At 37.0% G+C, this 18249-nt stretch overlaps 1 protein-coding gene across 1 annotated transcript in view; it reads left to right on the forward strand.

The window, feature by feature from the left end:
- The first annotated feature begins 1852 nt into the window (after positions 1-1852).
- The window catches only part of LOC145782833 (uncharacterized), a 113197-nt gene continuing 96800 nt past the window's right edge, over positions 1853-18249 (forward strand). Inside the window, 3 exon segments of the mRNA XM_082594599.1 lie at positions 1853-2536; positions 5955-6626; positions 15674-16261. Coding sequence (XP_082450725.1) covers positions 1886-2536; positions 5955-6626; positions 15674-16261 — 1911 coding nt within the window. The 5' untranslated portion in view covers positions 1853-1885.

Raw genomic sequence — 18249 nt, forward strand, 5'->3', positions numbered from 1 at the left:
GCCCTTTTACAACTCAATGGGAATGCATGTGCTGCAAACTCTTTGCAACTGGTTTTATTAATGAGAAAATAGGCACAGAGCACGAAAAGTTTGATTAAACTACAAAGAACAAGGCAAAACAATAGTGCAGCAATGTCCAAGGGGTTTCAAAATCTAATATTTACTCCTCATAGTCATAGTCTTCTTCGGCTCCACCATGGGGCATGTGTGCATTCAAGCCTGTCACATACTATAATGCTTCTTCAAGATATCAGGCCAGTGATTAGTCTTTCACTTTCTGAGGAATTATGGAGCAAGCCTGTGTAGAGGAGATCAGTGGAGTACTCAACCGGAGTGAACGGTGGCTTTAAATACCGAAAACTTTGCTTCAACATGGTATTCATGTCTGTAGCCTGTTAAGTGGGCTGTATCTGAGGATTTTAAACTGGGTGATTTTTCGGTCCTTAGTTTTAATCTTGTAACTTTTTCAAAAATGTTTTTACAATCTTTTATGTCACTTCCTTTCATGGTGGATTGGTGGTCAACTGAAAGCGGTCACAGATTATGTCGTTTCAGCCGGTGTAAAGCTGGACATGGTGGCGCTTTCTCTGCATTCTCTCTATAATGCCGAACTCTTTGTCACATGGCAGATAACAATAACCGTACGTGGCAGATGGTGAGTGATGGAATCCAATCTTCCATGCAATACCAAAGAATGCAGATATTGCACCTAACGCATCAAGAGTGTTCTCCTCAAGACCATCAATACTTTTGATAACCCACCAAGGTCGATCAACATAGCAACTGTCTTTTTGTCGCGTTATTTTTTTTTTGTTTATTTTTTTTTACTCATAAAATTATGAATTGTTAAAAAAAATCACTAGTCTTTTTTCCCTCTTTTTTTTCTTCTAAATTTGTAAAAAATTTATTAAGGTGTTGCGATATTTTAAACTGATTGTCCTGCTTTGGTATCATGCACGTTATAACGTCCGCGTTTTGTCGCTTCTACCTTTTTCTAGACCTCTGCTATGTTTGTAATATTTTGTTTTTTCATTGTGATGGTCAGAAATTAAAACAAACTGAACTTAAATCAGTGAATCTTGCGGGAGGTTTTCGGCTTCTCCGAGGACGCTCTCGGACAACTCCATCTGCTGTTTATATTGTTTGGACAGACACACGTGTCGAAAACGTTAGAGTTTATTTTTAATTATGTTACATTTGTGTATGTAATACATCATGTTAAACCCGCTGAAGTTACTTTATTTTATTTCTCTATGGTTCAACAAAGCAAACTCTCTACCAAAGCTTTATATTAGTTTGTGTAACATGGAAACAAAAGACTGTGCTTTTGTTAAAAGTTTGTGTACTATAGTTATTACTTTTCAAGATGTCACTTTTGTGCGCATGGTTTGTGCTTTTATGGATATAGAATTTAACTTGCGATATTTTTGCTGATAAGTATTCGACTATGCGATTATTCGCACTGTTTACCAATATTGAATTTTTCACAGTTTGTTACCTGTGTTTCAGGTTATAGGCTATTTATCCTGCAATATTTTTCATACTTTGTATATAAGTCTTTTGTTTGGTCAACCATCGCTAATGCACGACTCATTGATATCAACCATTCACTTCACCTTTCACCATGAATCAAAGTGAAGCAATTCTGGTAAAGCTTGAAGAATGTGAACCATACGGAATCAATAACCAAGAACAAGTGGTGAAATTGAAAATTCATGAGAGAAGTCACACTGGTGAAAAACCATACAAGTGTGATTTATGTGAAAAATCATTTCCACAACATAGTAGCTTAATTCGGCATAAAATGATTCACACTGGTGAAAAGCCATATAAATGTGACGTCTGTGAGAAATTGTTTGCTCAGGTCAATAACCTGAAACGTCATATGCAAATTCACACTGGTGAAAAGCCATATAAATGTAACGTGTGTGCGAAATCGTTTGCACAGATCAGTCACCTGAAAGGTCATATGCAAATTCACACTGGTGAAAAGCCATATAATTGTGACGTGTGTGAGAAATCGTTTGCACAGGTCGGTTACCTGAAAGGTCATATGCGAATTCACACTGGTGAAAAGCTATATAAATGTGACGTGTGTGAGAAATCGTTTGCACAGGTCAGTCACCTGAAAGGTCATGTGCAAATTCACACTGGTGAAAAGCCATATAAATGTGACGTGTGTGCGAAATCGTTTGCACGGGTCAGTTACCTGAAAGGTCATATGCAAATTCACACTGGTGATAAGCCATATAAATGTGACCTGTGTGAGAAATCGTTTTCACAGGCCAGTCACCTGAAAAGGCATATGCAAATTCACACTGGTGAAAAGCCATATAAATGTGACGTATGTGAGAAATCGTTTACACGGGTCGATAACCTGAAAAGTCATATGCAAAGTCACACTGGTGAAAAGCCATATAAATGTAATGTATGTGAGAAATCGTTTTCACAGGTCAGTCACCTGAAAGATCATATGCGAATTCACACTGGTGATAAGCCATATAAATGTGACGTGTGTGCGAAATCGTTTGCACAGGTCAGTAACCTGAAACGGCATGTGCGAATTCACGCTGGTGATTAGGCATAGAAATGTGACCTGTGTGTGAAATCGTTTGCACAGGTCAGTAACCCCTGAAACACCATATGCGAATTGACACTGGTGAAAAGCCAAAATGTGATGTCGGCCTATGTGAGAAAGTGGTTCCGTGTGTTAGCAATTTGAATAGTCAGAAGATGGAGAAACACTCTGGAGGAAAGTTATAGGAATGTGATTTATTTGTTATTATTTATTTATTATTATGTTAACTATTTGTCTGCTTTTTCTTTGTTTTTGGTGAATAGATATTAAGAGATTGTTTTGTTTGATTGGGATTACTTTGTATGCTACCTTGTTACTATGAATATAGATTATCGCTTGTGATATTTTTGAATGTTTTGTATTGCTAATCGTTGTATAACAGGATCGGCAACCTTTCTTTAACCGAGGGCCAAAACCAAAATTTACAAAGTCTTGGCGGGCCGTAACTCACATTTTCCATTAACAAATTTTTTTTTATAAAATTGTCACAACTTTCGAATTTATAAAATTTAATCAGATTGAGTCCTGATTTCGTTAACAAAATCACAAAATATAACATACATTTATTGCTAGAACAACATTAATGTGAGATTTTGCAGTTGTTTTGGTTTGAAAGTTTTTGAAGTTCAAGCTGTAAATTGGATAAGGAAAGAAGCATGACATCTTGCAAGTGGTCGTCAAAAAATGTTGTTCTCAAGTTGTTCTTGGTGAGTTTCATTGACGAAAATAGATTTTTACATGCGTAAGTGCTGCCAAATAATGACCCCCTTTTTTGGCATGATTAATCAAGTTAGAATTTTGTTTCCACCCAAGAATTTTTATAGAAGTCAAGCAGTGATACACTCTCGGCGTGAAATTTCAATTATAGCTCGTTTCTGCATTGTATCCATCTGTGCATCAGATGGAGTAGGACTTAATACTTTAATGTTGCTTTCGAGAGAACGAATGTCACCAAAGCGGGATGAAAATGTGTTGTATCATAGAAACAAATGACGTATTGCTCGTAGGTTTGTTCTTCTGCAGTGTAGCAAAGTGAGCATAATTTGCGTTTTCCAGCTGACTTTCCCAGAGTCGTAGTTTTGTTTTGAATGCGCGTAGGCTAGGCCAGGGGTGCCGGAAGCGGGGGATTAGGAGGGAGGATGCCTTCCCTGCCCTCAATTTTTTTGTTGATGGTGGGGCAATGGTGCCCTTTAAGGTCATGTAAACTACTGCACATTGTGCAATATAACAATTTTTGCTATTTGCTTTTAGCCTAATTGTAGCCTAATCTTTCATTTTTGCCTTAAAAATGATATTCAGTTATTCACGGCACAAAATTCTGCAACACAGTAGGTTACATCATTATAACATAGCATGATGTCCTTCATTGTATACCGGACACTTGTATCATTACTCGATAGTGAGCTGATAAATAAGCATTATTGCTATATCTTATCTTAAAAATTAAAAAAAATTGGCTTGTGTTATTTTTTTTTGTTTATTTTTTTTTTACTCATAAATTGTTAAAAAAAATCACTAGCCTTTTTTCCCCTCTCTTTTTTTTCTAAATTTGTAAAAATTTTATTCAGGTGTTGCGACCGTGCCATATTTTAAACTGGTATTCCTGCTTTGGTATCATGCACATTATAACGTTCGTGTTTTGTCTCTTCTACCTTTTTCTAGACCTCTGCTATGTTTGTAATATTTTGTTTTTTCATTGTGATGGTCAGAAATTAAAACAAACTGAGCTTAAATCAGCGAATCTTGCGGGAGGTTTTCGGCTTCTCCGAGGACGCTCTCGGACAGATTCCATCTGCTGTTCATATTGTTTGGACAGATACGTACGTGTTGAAAACGTTAGAGTTTATTTTTAATTATGTTATTTTTGTGCATGTAATGTATATATACATCATGTTAAACTCGCTGAAGTTACTTTGTTTTATTTCTCTATGGTTCAACAAAGCAAACTCTACCCAAGCTTTATACAGTCGAAATCGTTTAAGCGCATAGTCAATTTGTCAAGCTTTTTTATGCGCTTAAACGGTATATGCGCTTAACCGTTTACATTGTTTGACAGTATCCTATACGTCAATACCGAACGTTTATCTAACGCAAAAGCGTGAAAACAGACCGCTGGACTTTTTCGATGAACGAAGGCATTGAGCCTTAATACGTAACCCGGAGTGTTAGGAGATTTACAGAATATTCTAGAATAGTACTGTACAACCGAATTCCAAATAACGTTACTACTTTGTTTGGCTGTTGGTCAGCGAAGTGTGACGCAGCAACAACTGTTCACGCGCGTTCCTCGTGGCTTTCGGGTAGCTGCCGTGATCACCCAACCGTAACGAATTCGCTTCAGCGAGCAAGAAAGAAAATTCACTAATCATGCGATTTAGATTTTCCTTAGTCTTGTGGTTCTACAGTTCGTACTGCGACGTAATGATACTTGTTTATGATGTAACAATCCATAAATGAAATGTGGTCTTGTGATTCATACAGCACTGTACTCAAATCATAGAAGAGAAGGCCTTTTTTCGTGCGGTTTTACTTTATTGTTTAAATCATGTAGGCGCTAACTGTCTGTCTTGAGGTGTTATCTTGAGCAACTTTGCTTTGCCAAAGGAAATATGCGGTTAAGTGATAAAAGTCTACAAATCTATCAAGAATTCCTAGTCGCTTAGCCGATTTATGCGATTAATCATTATGCGACTAACCGTTGAATTTTCTTCACAAGTGAATGGGAATGGTTTGAGATTATGCAATGCTATGCTCTAAAGCGATTTATGCTCTTAACCGATATGCGACTAGCCGATTTCGACTGTATTAGTTTGCGTAACATGGAAAATAAAAGACTGTGCTTTCGTTAAAATTTGTGTAATATAATTATTACTTTTCAAGATGTCACTTTTGTGCGCATGGTTTGTGCTTTTATGGATATAGAATTTAACTTGCGATATTTTTGGAGATAAGTATTCGACTATGCGATTATTCGCACTGTTTACCAATATTGAATATTTCACAGTTTGTTACCTGTGTTTCAGGTTATATAATAGGCTGTTTATCCTGCAATATTTTTCATACTTTGTATATAAGTCTTTTGTTTTGTCAACCATCGGTAATGTACCACTAATTCAAAACGACCATTCACTTCACCATGAATCAAAGTGAAGCAATTCTGGTAAAGCTTGAAGATTGTGAACCATATGGAATCAATAACCAAGAACAAGTGGTGAAATTGAAAATTCATGAGAGAAGTCACACTGGTGAAAAGCCATACAATTGTGATTTATGTGAAAAATCATTTCCACAACATAGTAGTTTAATTCGGCATGAAATGATTCACACTGATGAAAAGCCGTATAAGTGTGACGTGTGTGAGAAATTGTTTTCCCAGGCCAATAACCTGAAACGTCATATGCGAATTCACACTGGTGAAAAGCCATATAAATGTAACGTGTGCGAGAAATCGTTTGCACAGGTCAGTGACCTGAAACGTCATGTGCAAATTCACACAGGTGAAAAGCCATATAATTGTGACGTGTGTGAGAAATCGTTTGCCCTCATCGGTAACTTGAAAGGTCATATGCGAATTCACACTGGTGAAAAGCCATATAAATGTAACGTGTGTGAGAAATCGTTTGCACAGGTCAGTGACCTGAAACGTCATGTGCAAATTCACACAGGTGAAAAGCCATATAAATGTGACGTGTGTGAGAAATCGTTTGCCCTCATCGGTAACTTGAAAGGTCATATGCGAATTCACACTGGTGAAAAGCTATATATTTGTGACGTGTGTGAGAAATCGTTTGCCCTCGTCAGTAACCTGAAAGGTCATATGCGAATTCACACTGGTGAAAAGCCATATAAATGTGACGTGTGTGCAAAATCGTTTGCACGGGTCAGTCACCTGAAATGTCATATGCGAATTCACACTGGTGATAAGCCATATAAATGTGACGTGTGTGAGAAATCGTTTGCACAGGTCAGTCACCTGAAAAGGCATATGCAAATTCACACTGGTGATAAGCCATATAAATGTGACGTTTGTGCGAAATCGTTTGCACAGGTCAGTAACCTGAAACGGCATATGCGAATTCACACTGGTGATTAGCCATAAAAATGTGACTTGTGTGTGAAATCGTTTGCACAATGCACAGGTCAGTAACCTGAAACGGCATATGTGAATTGACACTGGTGAAAAGCCAAAATGTGATGTAGGACATAGTCGTAGGCCTATGTGAAAAAGTGGTTCCATGTGTTAGCAATTTGAATAGTCAGAAGATGGAGAAACACTCTGGAGGAAAGTTATAGGAATGTGATTTATTTGTTATTTATTTATTGTTATGTTAACTATTTGTCTGCTTTTCCTTTGTTTTTGGTGAATAGATATTAAGAGATTGTTTTGTTTGATTGGGATTACTTTGTATGCTACCTTGTTACTATGAATATAGATTATCGCTTGTGATATTTTTGAATGTTTTGTATTGCTAATCATTGTATAACAGGATCGGCAACCTTTTATTAACCGCGGGCCAAAACCAAAATTTACAAAGTCTTGGCAGACCGTAGCTCACATTTTCCATTAACAAATTATTTTTTTATAAAGTTGTCACAACTTTCGAATTTATAAAATTTAATCAGACTAAGTCCTGATTTCATTAACAAAATCACAAAATATAACATACATTTATTGCTAGAACAACATTAATGTGAGATTTTGCAGTTGTTTTGGTTTGAAAGTTTTTGAAGTTCAAGCTGTAAGTTGGATAAGGAAAGAAGCATGACATCTTGCAAGTGGTCGTCTAAAAATGTTGTTCTCAAGTTGTTCTTGGTGAGTTTCATTGACGAAAATAGATTTTTACATGCGTAAGTGCTGCCAAATAATGACCCCCTTTTTTTGGCATGATTAATCAAGTTGGGATATTGTTTCCACTCAAGAAATATTATAATAGAAGTCAAGCAGTGATACACTCTCGGCGTGAAATTTCAATTTTAGCTCGTTTCTGCATTGTATCCATCTGTGCATCAGATGGAGTAGGACTTAATACTTTTTAATGTCGCTTTCAAGAGAACGAATGCCACCAAAGCTGGATGAAAATGTGTTGTATCATAGAAACAAATGATGTATTGCTCGTAGGTTTGTTCTTCTGCAATGTAGCAAAGAGAGCATAATTTGCATTTTGCAGTTGACTTTCCCAGAGTTGTAGTTTTGTTTCAAATGCGTGTAGGCTAGGCTAGGGGCACCGAAAGCGGGGGGCAAGAGGGAGGATGCACCCCTGCCCTCAATTTTTCTGTAGATCAGGGGCAATGGTGCCCTTTTAAGGTCATGTAAACTACTGCACATTGTGCAATATAACAATTACACATTTATAACACTGAAGATGAAGACAGTATAGTTTTCGAAACGTTATACACTTGTACACTCTTTAGCATACATATCGTCTCGACTTAGCCAACAGATGATTGAGTCAAAAGGAATGTTTAAAGGTTTGTCGGGTGTTATGACGATTCACATCATGAACGGTATAAAAGTCACCAAAGAAGCGGAGAAAATAAAGCGTAGTCTGTGTTATAATTAAGGATGTGCCGATTAATCGGAATCGGCAGGTATCGGCAATTTTTGGAGAATCGGCATCGGAATCGGCATCGGAAAAAATTGCCGATTCTTTCCGATTCTTTATCAAAGTTTCCTAATTAAAAGTAGCGCGAGCGCGTGGAAATGCCGATCAAAGAACGGCTTCTTTGAACAACCGCATTAGCGTCAACTAGCATTCGGAGAGCAGTAGTCTAAAACTCTAAACTATGACGATTGTCCGCCATTTTGTAAACTCTTGTTTAGTAGGCGCGAGATCAAAATACTTTCTTTCTTTGAAATGACGAAAAACGTTCAAAGAGAAAGTCAGACCAGATAAAATATAAAAGTTGAATGAATACACAACGGTTGGAAGTTAAAGGAGAAATGGATTATTACGTAATAGTTATTAGCTTGCAGTATGCGATGCGCTAAAAGCAAGTTAAGAGAAAAAGCGAGGAAGTATAAACTGCAAAGAAAATGAGAACAACTGTCTGAAAGATTCAAAACGCTTTTGAAAAAAAACAAAGGGCGTCAATGGAAAACAACGTGTGAAGTTGCAAGTTATATTTTTTCAGACGCTGAATTGCAGTGAATTAATTTTGTCACTTAGTAAACACGTGAAAAAAGATTAGGCTACCTCGTTTGCGCAATAATCACTCGATAGTTTGTTCAACGCATGAAACGGACTATGTTACAGCCAAATGCTGTCCCGGCTCTAGTCGGCATTCGGCAAAATTAGGGAGTTTTCTTTGATCTGTAGAATATACCTTAATGCAGACATTTTTAGCGCAGCAAGAAGAGAAATGATTTGGTGGAAAGCAAACAATACTATGTTTCCTAAGCTGAGCAAAATTGCAAATAAATTGCTTTCGTCACCACCATCGTCGATCGAAAGCGAACGAATTTTTAGCACAGGTGGCAATATTTTTACGCCTTAACGGAACAGACTTACTACAGCAACTGGTGAAAAGTTGATGTTATTGCATTTTAATTTACGTGCCTTTAATTTTGAATATTAAAAAGCGGAAATGTTCTTTGAAATTATTGTTTAATCGTTGTAAAATTCGTAGTCACTGAAAGTTGCTTAATGTTAATTTACAAAGCAGAGAGAAGTGAACTCCAAGTATAGGCCTATTACGCTTAATGCGTTCAACAAACAATCGTGTGATTGCGCAAACGTAATCAAACCAGCTACCCGGTAATCTTCACGTGTTTGCTAAGCAACAAGATTGGCTGCAACTCTTAGGGTTGTTGGTATTTTACCCGACCCAAAAAATCCGGGTGGGTTTTTTTGATAAAACCCACTTAAAAAAACCCAAAAAAACCCATAAAAAACCCAGAGCATCATATTTGTCCAGTTTTTATTAGAAAATTAAAAAAATGAACAAAAACACTACAAGGCACTTAAAACAAACTTTACATTAGGACTTAAGGATGTGAATTTAGGGGTGTTCGATTTCAATTATTTGAATATTCGGAATTCGAAATTCAATTTATTTTCGATTTCCGAATTTCGATTTCGAATATCACAACTATTCACCACACTGCAAAATGTGATTTTATTAAAAGAAACGCTATGAAAATTCGCTAGAAAACACGAAAAAACGCCATGAAAATTTGCGAAAAAAGAATACAAAATAACGTCTACAGCTCCAGGCCCATGTTGGTATTTAAGAACACAAGCTGATCGACATGGTCACCCGTCAGTCGGGATCTCAGCTTCGTGACGGTCAGGCCAGCTTTTGAAAACGTCGCTCCGCTGGAGCCGAGGTCGCTGGGGTCACAAACACCTTCTCGGCTAGCTTTTTCAGCAGCGGTAGCTCGCCTTCGTTTGCTTTCCACCAGGAAAGCGGATCAGCTTGCCTAAAAGCAAGCTTCTGCTTCATAAAATAGGAAATCTCGTTTGAGATTGAGCTGATTTCATCATCATCACTGTTGTTGGAGTCTTTCATCTGGACCCTGCCCATGGAGAAGAGTTCCGTCAGAGTGGTCTGGCGTCTTCGCTCATCGCCTGTGTTGGCTCAACGTCGGGGCTATCGGAATTGGAAGAACTGACACCTCCCGTTGGCTGCACGCGCGTGGAAGACAACGACGTTGCGCACGACTTTTCTCAATGCACATGTGCAGGACTGGCTGTTGGACCCGCGAGAGCGTGTGATAGTCACGTGATCGGCGATGCACATGCGTCGAAGTCTTTTTTTGCTTGCAAAATGCGACAAGACAGATTTCGCGCCAGTCGCGTTACTTTCAACCGCGTTCAGCCGAAAGGACAGCTATAATTTCGAATATGCCTGATACGAAAACGAATTTCGAATATCACCTTAATCGAAATCAAATCGACATTGAACACCCCTAGATGTGATTGTGAAGTAAATTTCCAAGAATAAACTGAAAACGCAGTGGATATTGTACACTGTACAGTACACAAAAATCAAGTAATGTCACTTTGTGTACACTACACTAAAACTCATTTATGCAAAAAGGCCTTATAGTTAAACTGGTGAAAGTACTACTCTACTGTAGTCTGTATCTACTCTACTGAAAGTACTACTCTACTGAATCTACCTTTTTTTTGCATCTTTTTTAAAAAACCCAATAAAACCCAAAAAAACCCGGGTTTTTTTAAAAAAACCCGGGCGGGTTGGGCTTTTTTAAAAAAACCCGGGTTTTTCTCAACCCTGGCAACTCTGCATTCAAAAACAATACTAATTTCTTCACAAGATGTTTTTCTTTTTTCGCCTATTGATGCACTTTGAATGCAAGGCTGGTGTGTTACTTTTTTAAAGGTTTTTGTATATTCAATACCGCTGCGTTCATTTTCTTTTACACTCTAGTCTTTTTCTCTTCTTGTTTCTGGCACCTTCTTGAATTCTGCGAGAAAAATACTGCAAACCGCACAAGATAATATTTTGCACATTGCATTAAGCTACGTTTATTTCACACTCTGTGAGCAATGGCGATTTTTCTCTTTTCCCTGATTTTCGCAACAAATAAAACGCGTGTCTATCACCACTTTGTAGCGCGCAAGAAGCGAAGAACTACCATAAAAAATCACGCTGTCTAGAGCAGGCGACAAAGTGAACGCTTTTAGACATTTCAAAGGCAGCAACTTGTAACAAAATCGCAACCACTTGTAGAGCGCCAACTAAAAGCAGCTTTAATCATTTAACCAAAGAATCGGTATCGGCATCGGAATCGGCACATATTTAAGAATCGGAATCGGCATCAGCAAAAATTCTGTAATCGGCACATCCCTAGTTATAATCACATTAATCAAAAGTTAGGGGTTTGGTTATAAAATAATACATCACTAGGCAGGCAGGCAGCGTACCATTGAGAGCCCAGGCCTGTGATTGTTGGAAGGCTCAAAATTATGATTTCATACTTTACGCACGAAAATGTTGGTTAAAACCATCCTAAACGACTAAATTCAACCATAAAAGTTGTCATTCTTTGGTCCTGGGGGGGGGGCTACTTGTAAACATGTTCTGTTAAAAAGCGCCCTAAATTAAATCATAAAAGTTGGTTATTCTCCTGTGTGGGGGGAGGGGGATAGGGTAGCAAAAGCAGGCTTGAGAAAAACGTGTTTGGGCTTTTTTGTGTTTTTTAATAATTATTGGAAAAAGGTAGTTTCACGCTTATTTCACTTCAAAATGAATTTCGGAGCCTGAGTCGAAAAAAGTGACTTCGTTCACCTCTGCTGGGCAGTGGGCATGTGGTGAATGCAAAATTTAATGAAGAAAGGTTATTGGTCAGATGATTAATTTGATTATGTTTAACAAGATTTTATGTTTGAGTTTTGGTAGAAAGCTTGACTTGTTGCAGGCTACCAGATACATAATTATAACTCTCAGTAATGTTAGCGGGGAATAATTATAGGCTATATCTTAGAGAAATAATAAATAAATTTGACATTTTAAAGCTGTAGAAGCGACACCTCAACAGCACCATCAACAACTGACACAAATTCAAATCATGATAGCCTACACAAATTGGCGAGGGACAGATCACATGATACGCACAACACAAAACATTAAATAATAGTTTTATTGCAGCCTGATGCTATTATTGCGCACAGATGTGCAATTCTGCAGTAAAATGTTGTATGGTGTGCAATACGTGTAAGCAAACCTCATGTGTTTTGACAAAGGGGGCCCGGAGTGAGACGGGGGCACCGGAATGACTCTTCGTTTTCGTACAGTACCCCGAGTGAAAAATTTTCTCAGAAGCCCTGTAGGCAGGTCATATAATGGGCTACTATAATTTGTAAAGCGGCGGCGGGCTGGATGATTTTCCTTGATGGGCCATAGGTTGCCGACCCCTGTATAACTTTTCGTAATTCGTTTCCTGTGTTTCTGGACAGGAGTCGTTTGTGGTATTTTTTGAACTTGTTGAGAACACGTTCTAACCCGACAATAATTAATCTTTGATTGAATTTCAAACTACGCCATGACTTGATATTGCTTTAAGCAGTATATATTTGTGTTTTCTGATTTGTTTTTGTCACATTGCCGTCGGTTTGTTGTCAGTTTCCTTGCTGTTTTGATTCTGTTGTTTACTTTAGTTTGCAAGATAACTTTCTTATTAACAAATTAGACGTCTAATTGAGGAAATGTTAATGTTGCACTACAGTCTATATTGCTTAGTAAAGTATGGATTTAAAAGACTTGTGCCCTAGCATAGACTCTTAACTGCGGATCCACAAAGTAAAGGCGCCAAACAACAATGGCAGCAAGTTTCGACGAAGCTATCGAACTTCTGATAAAATGAATAAGAATGAACTTTTGAATAAGAATAATCTATTTAAACTGAATAAGAATTTTTTGACTTATTTTTGATTTAAAACGTTGTTTCAACTTCAACAATATGCCAACAACCTTGCTTTCGTGAATATAGACTGCAACCTGTGATTGTTTTGATAATGAATATTCTCACTGTTAACCATTATTGAACCTTTCCTATTTCCATTTTGTAGCCTAATTGTGTTTTAGGTTTGTTTTTGTTTTTTTATATCCTGTAACATGTCGCAAAAAGACTGCTTAGTGTAACATTGAAAAGAATTATGGTTCTTTTGTTTTTAAAAATAACAATGCGGACACAATACATGTATAATTTTCCTGGATTTAGCCAAAGCCTTCGACACTGTGAACCACCACATATTTTTCAACAAGTTGGAACACTATGGCATTCGAGGACAAATGAATAAATTATTATCATCGTATTTGTCTCAAAGAAAGCAGTTTATAAAATATGAAGACACTTCATCAGACCTTAAAGATATTACTTGCGGAATACCACAAGGTTCGGTGCTAGGCCCACTTCTTTTTCTTTTGTATATCAACGACTTGCCCTGCAGTACTAAAATGAATGTTAGGCTGTATGCAGACGACACAGTTATTTTTATCTCAGGTAAAAATTGGAAGCTGTTCAAGAGGAAGTAAACATAAATAAACAAAGAAATGCTGCATATCAATGACTGGTTAAAAGCAAACAAACTAACTTTAAATTACACTAAGTCATCATTCTTACTATTAGAGGAGCATCAAACAAAAAGCTTTGATTATAAACAATCTAAAATACAAGTTAACGCAAATGATATTATTTATCGAACAACTTTTGCAAAGTACCTCGGAATTAACATTGACGAGAATTTAGATTGGAAAGTGCATATTGATGACATATGCCAAAGACTTTCAAAATTTCTGGAACCTTTTTCAAAATAAGAAAATACCTGAACAGAAAAGTGTTACTGAGCCTTTACACTGCAATGGTCAATACTATTATTAGCTATGAAATCATCAGTTGGGGTTCAGCTTCAAAAAAAAACAATTAAATCGAATATATACTAGTCTTGCAAAACAGAATCATATGAGCCATAACATTTAGCACATGAACAACTACAGCAGCTCCGCTCTGTCAGAAGTGTTGTGTGCTACCTGTAAACCTCATCTACAAACATTAAGTTACAAAAATTATGTTTAAGTACAAAAGTGAACAATCTTTACTGGATACTTCCAAACTCAAAGAGAAATACGCTACCATAACACAAGATCTTCTCAACAGAATAATTATTTTTTGCCAAGAGTTGAAACGAAGAAGTCAAGCTCTAGCCTCAAAGTGCAAGGTCCAAAAGTATGGAATGAAGTCCCACACTTTCCAACGTCAAAGCCTTCAGTGATAACTAAAATTACATTATTTGAAAATGATGACAAACCAGTTGCCTACATGAAAAGCAACTTAGCCTACCTCTACAAACAATTACGCTGTTTAAGTTGGCTATGTCAAACACTGACTTATTGCCGTTCATTGTTTAACGTCCATTCGCCAATTCGAGTGCTTTCTTTAATCCATTTATGTCTTCATTAATGACCAGTTGGGAGCAGCTGACTAGACGACCAAACGGTCTTTTGCTGCTCCTGGTAAATCAGATTGAATTTGTTAACACTGAGCGTACTTATGCGTTCCTCCATGTTCATGAACTGTTTGTTATTGTGATGTAAGCTTATTGTGTGTCCTACTATTATAGAATCTGATTGGCAAATAAAGTTATTTCTCTCTCTCCAGAAACTTCAAGTCGCAACTTAGAGTCAGAAATTACACCAGCAAGTTCTTCCTAAGAGTTAGGAAAGAGGTATTTGGCAGTCTACTTTGTTTTAGCATTGCAAATGGGTTTTGAATGCAATCTAATTTGGCATTGTCCAATTCTGGAAGAAAATGAAGCAGAGACTCGATAACGTTTGATTTCACATCATTGTTAGCAAAAAAAACACACATGTGTGATGTATGTATAATTATGTTGTAAATCCTTTCCACATTATTTTAAGTTGACGTTTCATTCTTGTGAAAAAGCTTTCGTCTGTGATGTGTTTAAAATCTTTTCTTAAGTTAATTATTTGAAGCCCCATCAGCTATAGTTCAATTATGTTTCTTATTAGTTTGTGTAACATGGAAATAAAAGACTGTGCTTTCGTTAACAGTTTGTGTAATATAATTATTACTTTTCAAGATGTAACTTTTGTGCGCATGGTTTGTGCTTTTATGGATATAGAATTTAACTTGCAATATTTTTAGAGATCTACTTGTGTTTCAGGTTATAGGCTGTTTATCCTGCAATATTTTTGATACTTTGTATATAAGTCTTTTGTTTGGTCAACCATCGCTAATGTACTGCTTATTCAAATCAACCATTCACTTCACCTTTTACTATGAATCAAAGTGAAGCAATTCTGGTAAAGCTTGAAGTACTTGAAGGTTGTGAACCATATGGAATCAATAACCAAGAACAAGTGGTGAAATTGAAAATTCATGAGAAAAGTCACACTGGTGAAAAGCCATACAATTGTGATTTGTATGAAAAATCATTTCCACAACGTAGTAGTTTAATTCGGCATAAAATCATTCACACCGGTGAAAAGCCATATAAATGTGACTTGTGTGAGAAATCGTTTGCACAGGTCAGATACCTGAAAGGTCATATGCGAATTCACACTGGTGAAAAGCCATATAAATGTGACATGTGTGAGTAATCATTTGCACAGGTCGGTGACCTGAAAAGTCATATGCGAATTCACACTGGTGAAAAGCCATATAAATGTGACTTGTGTGAGAAATCGTTTGCACAGGTCAGTCACCTGAAAGGTCATATGCGAATTCACACTGGTGAAAAGCCATATAAATGTGACGTGTGTGAGAAATCGTTTGCACAGGTCAGTAACCTTAAAGATCATATGCGAATTCACACTGGTGATAAGCCATATAAATGTGACATGTGTGAGAAATCGTTTTCACAGGTCAGTCACCTGAAAAGCCATATGCAAATTCACACTGGTGAAAAGCCATACAAATGTGACGTGTGTGAGATATCGTTTGCACAGGTTAGTCACCTGAAATGTCACATGCAAATTCACACTGGTGAAAAGCCATATAAATGTGACGTGTGTAAGAAATCGTTTGCACGGGTCGCTAGCCTGAAAAGTCATAAGCAAGTTCACAATGGTGAAAAGCCATATAAATGTAATGTATGTGAGAAATCGTTTTCACAAGTCAGTCACCTGAAAGATCATATGCGAATTCACACTGGTGATAAGCCATATAAATGTGACGTGTGTGCGAAATCGTTTGCACGGGTCAGTAACCTGAAACGGCATATGCAAATTCACACTGGTGATAAGCCATAGAAATGTGACGTGTGTGCGAAATCGTTTGCATAGGTCAGTAACCTGAAACGGCATATGCGAATTGACACTGGTGAAAAGCCAAAATGTGATGTAGGCCTATGTGAAAAAGTGTTTCCGTGTGTTAGCAATTTGAATAGTCAGAAGATGGAGAAACACTCTGGAGGAAATTTATAGGAATGTGATGTATTTGTTATTATTTATTTATTATTATGTTAACTATTTCTCTGCTTTTCCTTTGTTTTTGGTGAATGGGTATTAAGAGATTGTTTTGTTTGATTGAAATTACTTTGTATGCTACCTTGTTACTATGAATATAGATTATCGCTTGAATGTTTTGTATTGCTAATCGTCGTATAACAGGGTCGGCAACCTTTTTCTAACCGCGGGCCAAAACCAAAATTTACAAAGTCTTGGCGGGCTGTAGCTCACATTTTCCATTTAACAAATTATTTTTTTATAAAGTTGTCAAAACTTTCGAATTATAAGATTTAATCAGATTAAGTCCTAATTTAGTTAACAAAATCACAAAATATAACATACATTTATTGCTAGAACAACATTAATGTGAGATTTTGCAGTTGTTTTGGTTTGAAAGTTTTTGAAATTCAAGCTGTAGGTTGGATAAGGAAAGAAGCATGACATCTTGCAAGTGGTCGTCAAAAAATGTTGTTCTCAAGTTGTTCTTGGTGAGTTTCATTGACGAAAATAGATTTTTACATGCGTAAATGCTGCCAATTAATGACCCCTTTTTTGGCATGATTAAGCAAGTTGGGATATTGTTTCCACTCAAGAAATTTTATAGAAGTCAAGCAGTGATACACTCTCAGCGTGAAGTTTCAATTTTAGCTCATTTCTGCATTGTATCCATCTGTGCATCAGATGGAGTAGGACTTAAACTTTAATGTCGCTTTCGAGAGAACGAATGTCACCATAGCGCAGGTGTTCTTAACCTTTTTTGTCTTGTTTACCCCTTGCTAAATGAAAAAAGTAAAATTTACCCCCACCGTTTTGGTGTCTCCTTGTGATGTCATCATATCCAGTCAACCATGCTTCACGCAGATAGTAGTTGGAAAAGGTATAATAACTTCAAATGCATGCTTAGTCAGCGTAGGAAACTCTTCGACTAATCCACACCAAAACTTGGAATAGTCACCATTGCATGATAAGAATTTGGAACAATGCTGATGTTAGACCTTCTACATTTAGCTGTAGCAGCTTGATGCCTTCCTTTACGGTGTTAAAATATACCTGCCCTAACAAGGGCACATGCTCAGGGGAGGCATCACGCTTATCAGACTTCTTTGTCTGTGACCTGCAATTTTTGCAGTTTCTGCTTCTGATTGCTTGACGACGGAACAATGCTTTGTTGAACATTGAAGATCAATCAATTCATCTTTGCAAAGATCATCGTCAGTAACACTTTCTAACTTGGCTTCGAAGGGATGAGTTATCTAAAGAGCAGTACTGTTAAAACTTTCACCTTCGAAAAGTTCTTTTTTAAGGCGACAAGGTGCTGGCATAATTCGACTTCGAGGTCAGAAATCTCGTTGCGACTTTTTAATCATCAAATGTTGGAAAATTTGGGTAAATTCCTTTTTAAACTCTTCTACTTCACAGATCTAATTTTGTCTGAAAGCTCTCAATTTTATCATTTACATATATGTAATGTAATATACAATATATATATTATAATGGTAACAATTTTTCCTTGCATTTGCATATTGAGCTGGTTCAAACTTGAATAAATGTTTGTCAAGTAAGCCAATGTATCAATAAATTTATTGTCGCCAAAGTGCTTACTCAACGGGGATTTGCGTTCTCGAAGAAAAAATCTCGATTTCACCATGTAGTTCAAAAACTCGAGACAAAACAAGACCCCTAGAGAGCCACCGAACTTTGGTGTGATAAAGGAGAACAGAGTGTAGGCTTCTGATCCC

Source organism: Aplidium turbinatum, chromosome 14, assembly GCF_918807975.1.
Source record: "Aplidium turbinatum chromosome 14, kaAplTurb1.1, whole genome shotgun sequence".
Taxonomy (NCBI): Eukaryota; Metazoa; Chordata; class Ascidiacea; order Aplousobranchia; family Polyclinidae; genus Aplidium; species Aplidium turbinatum.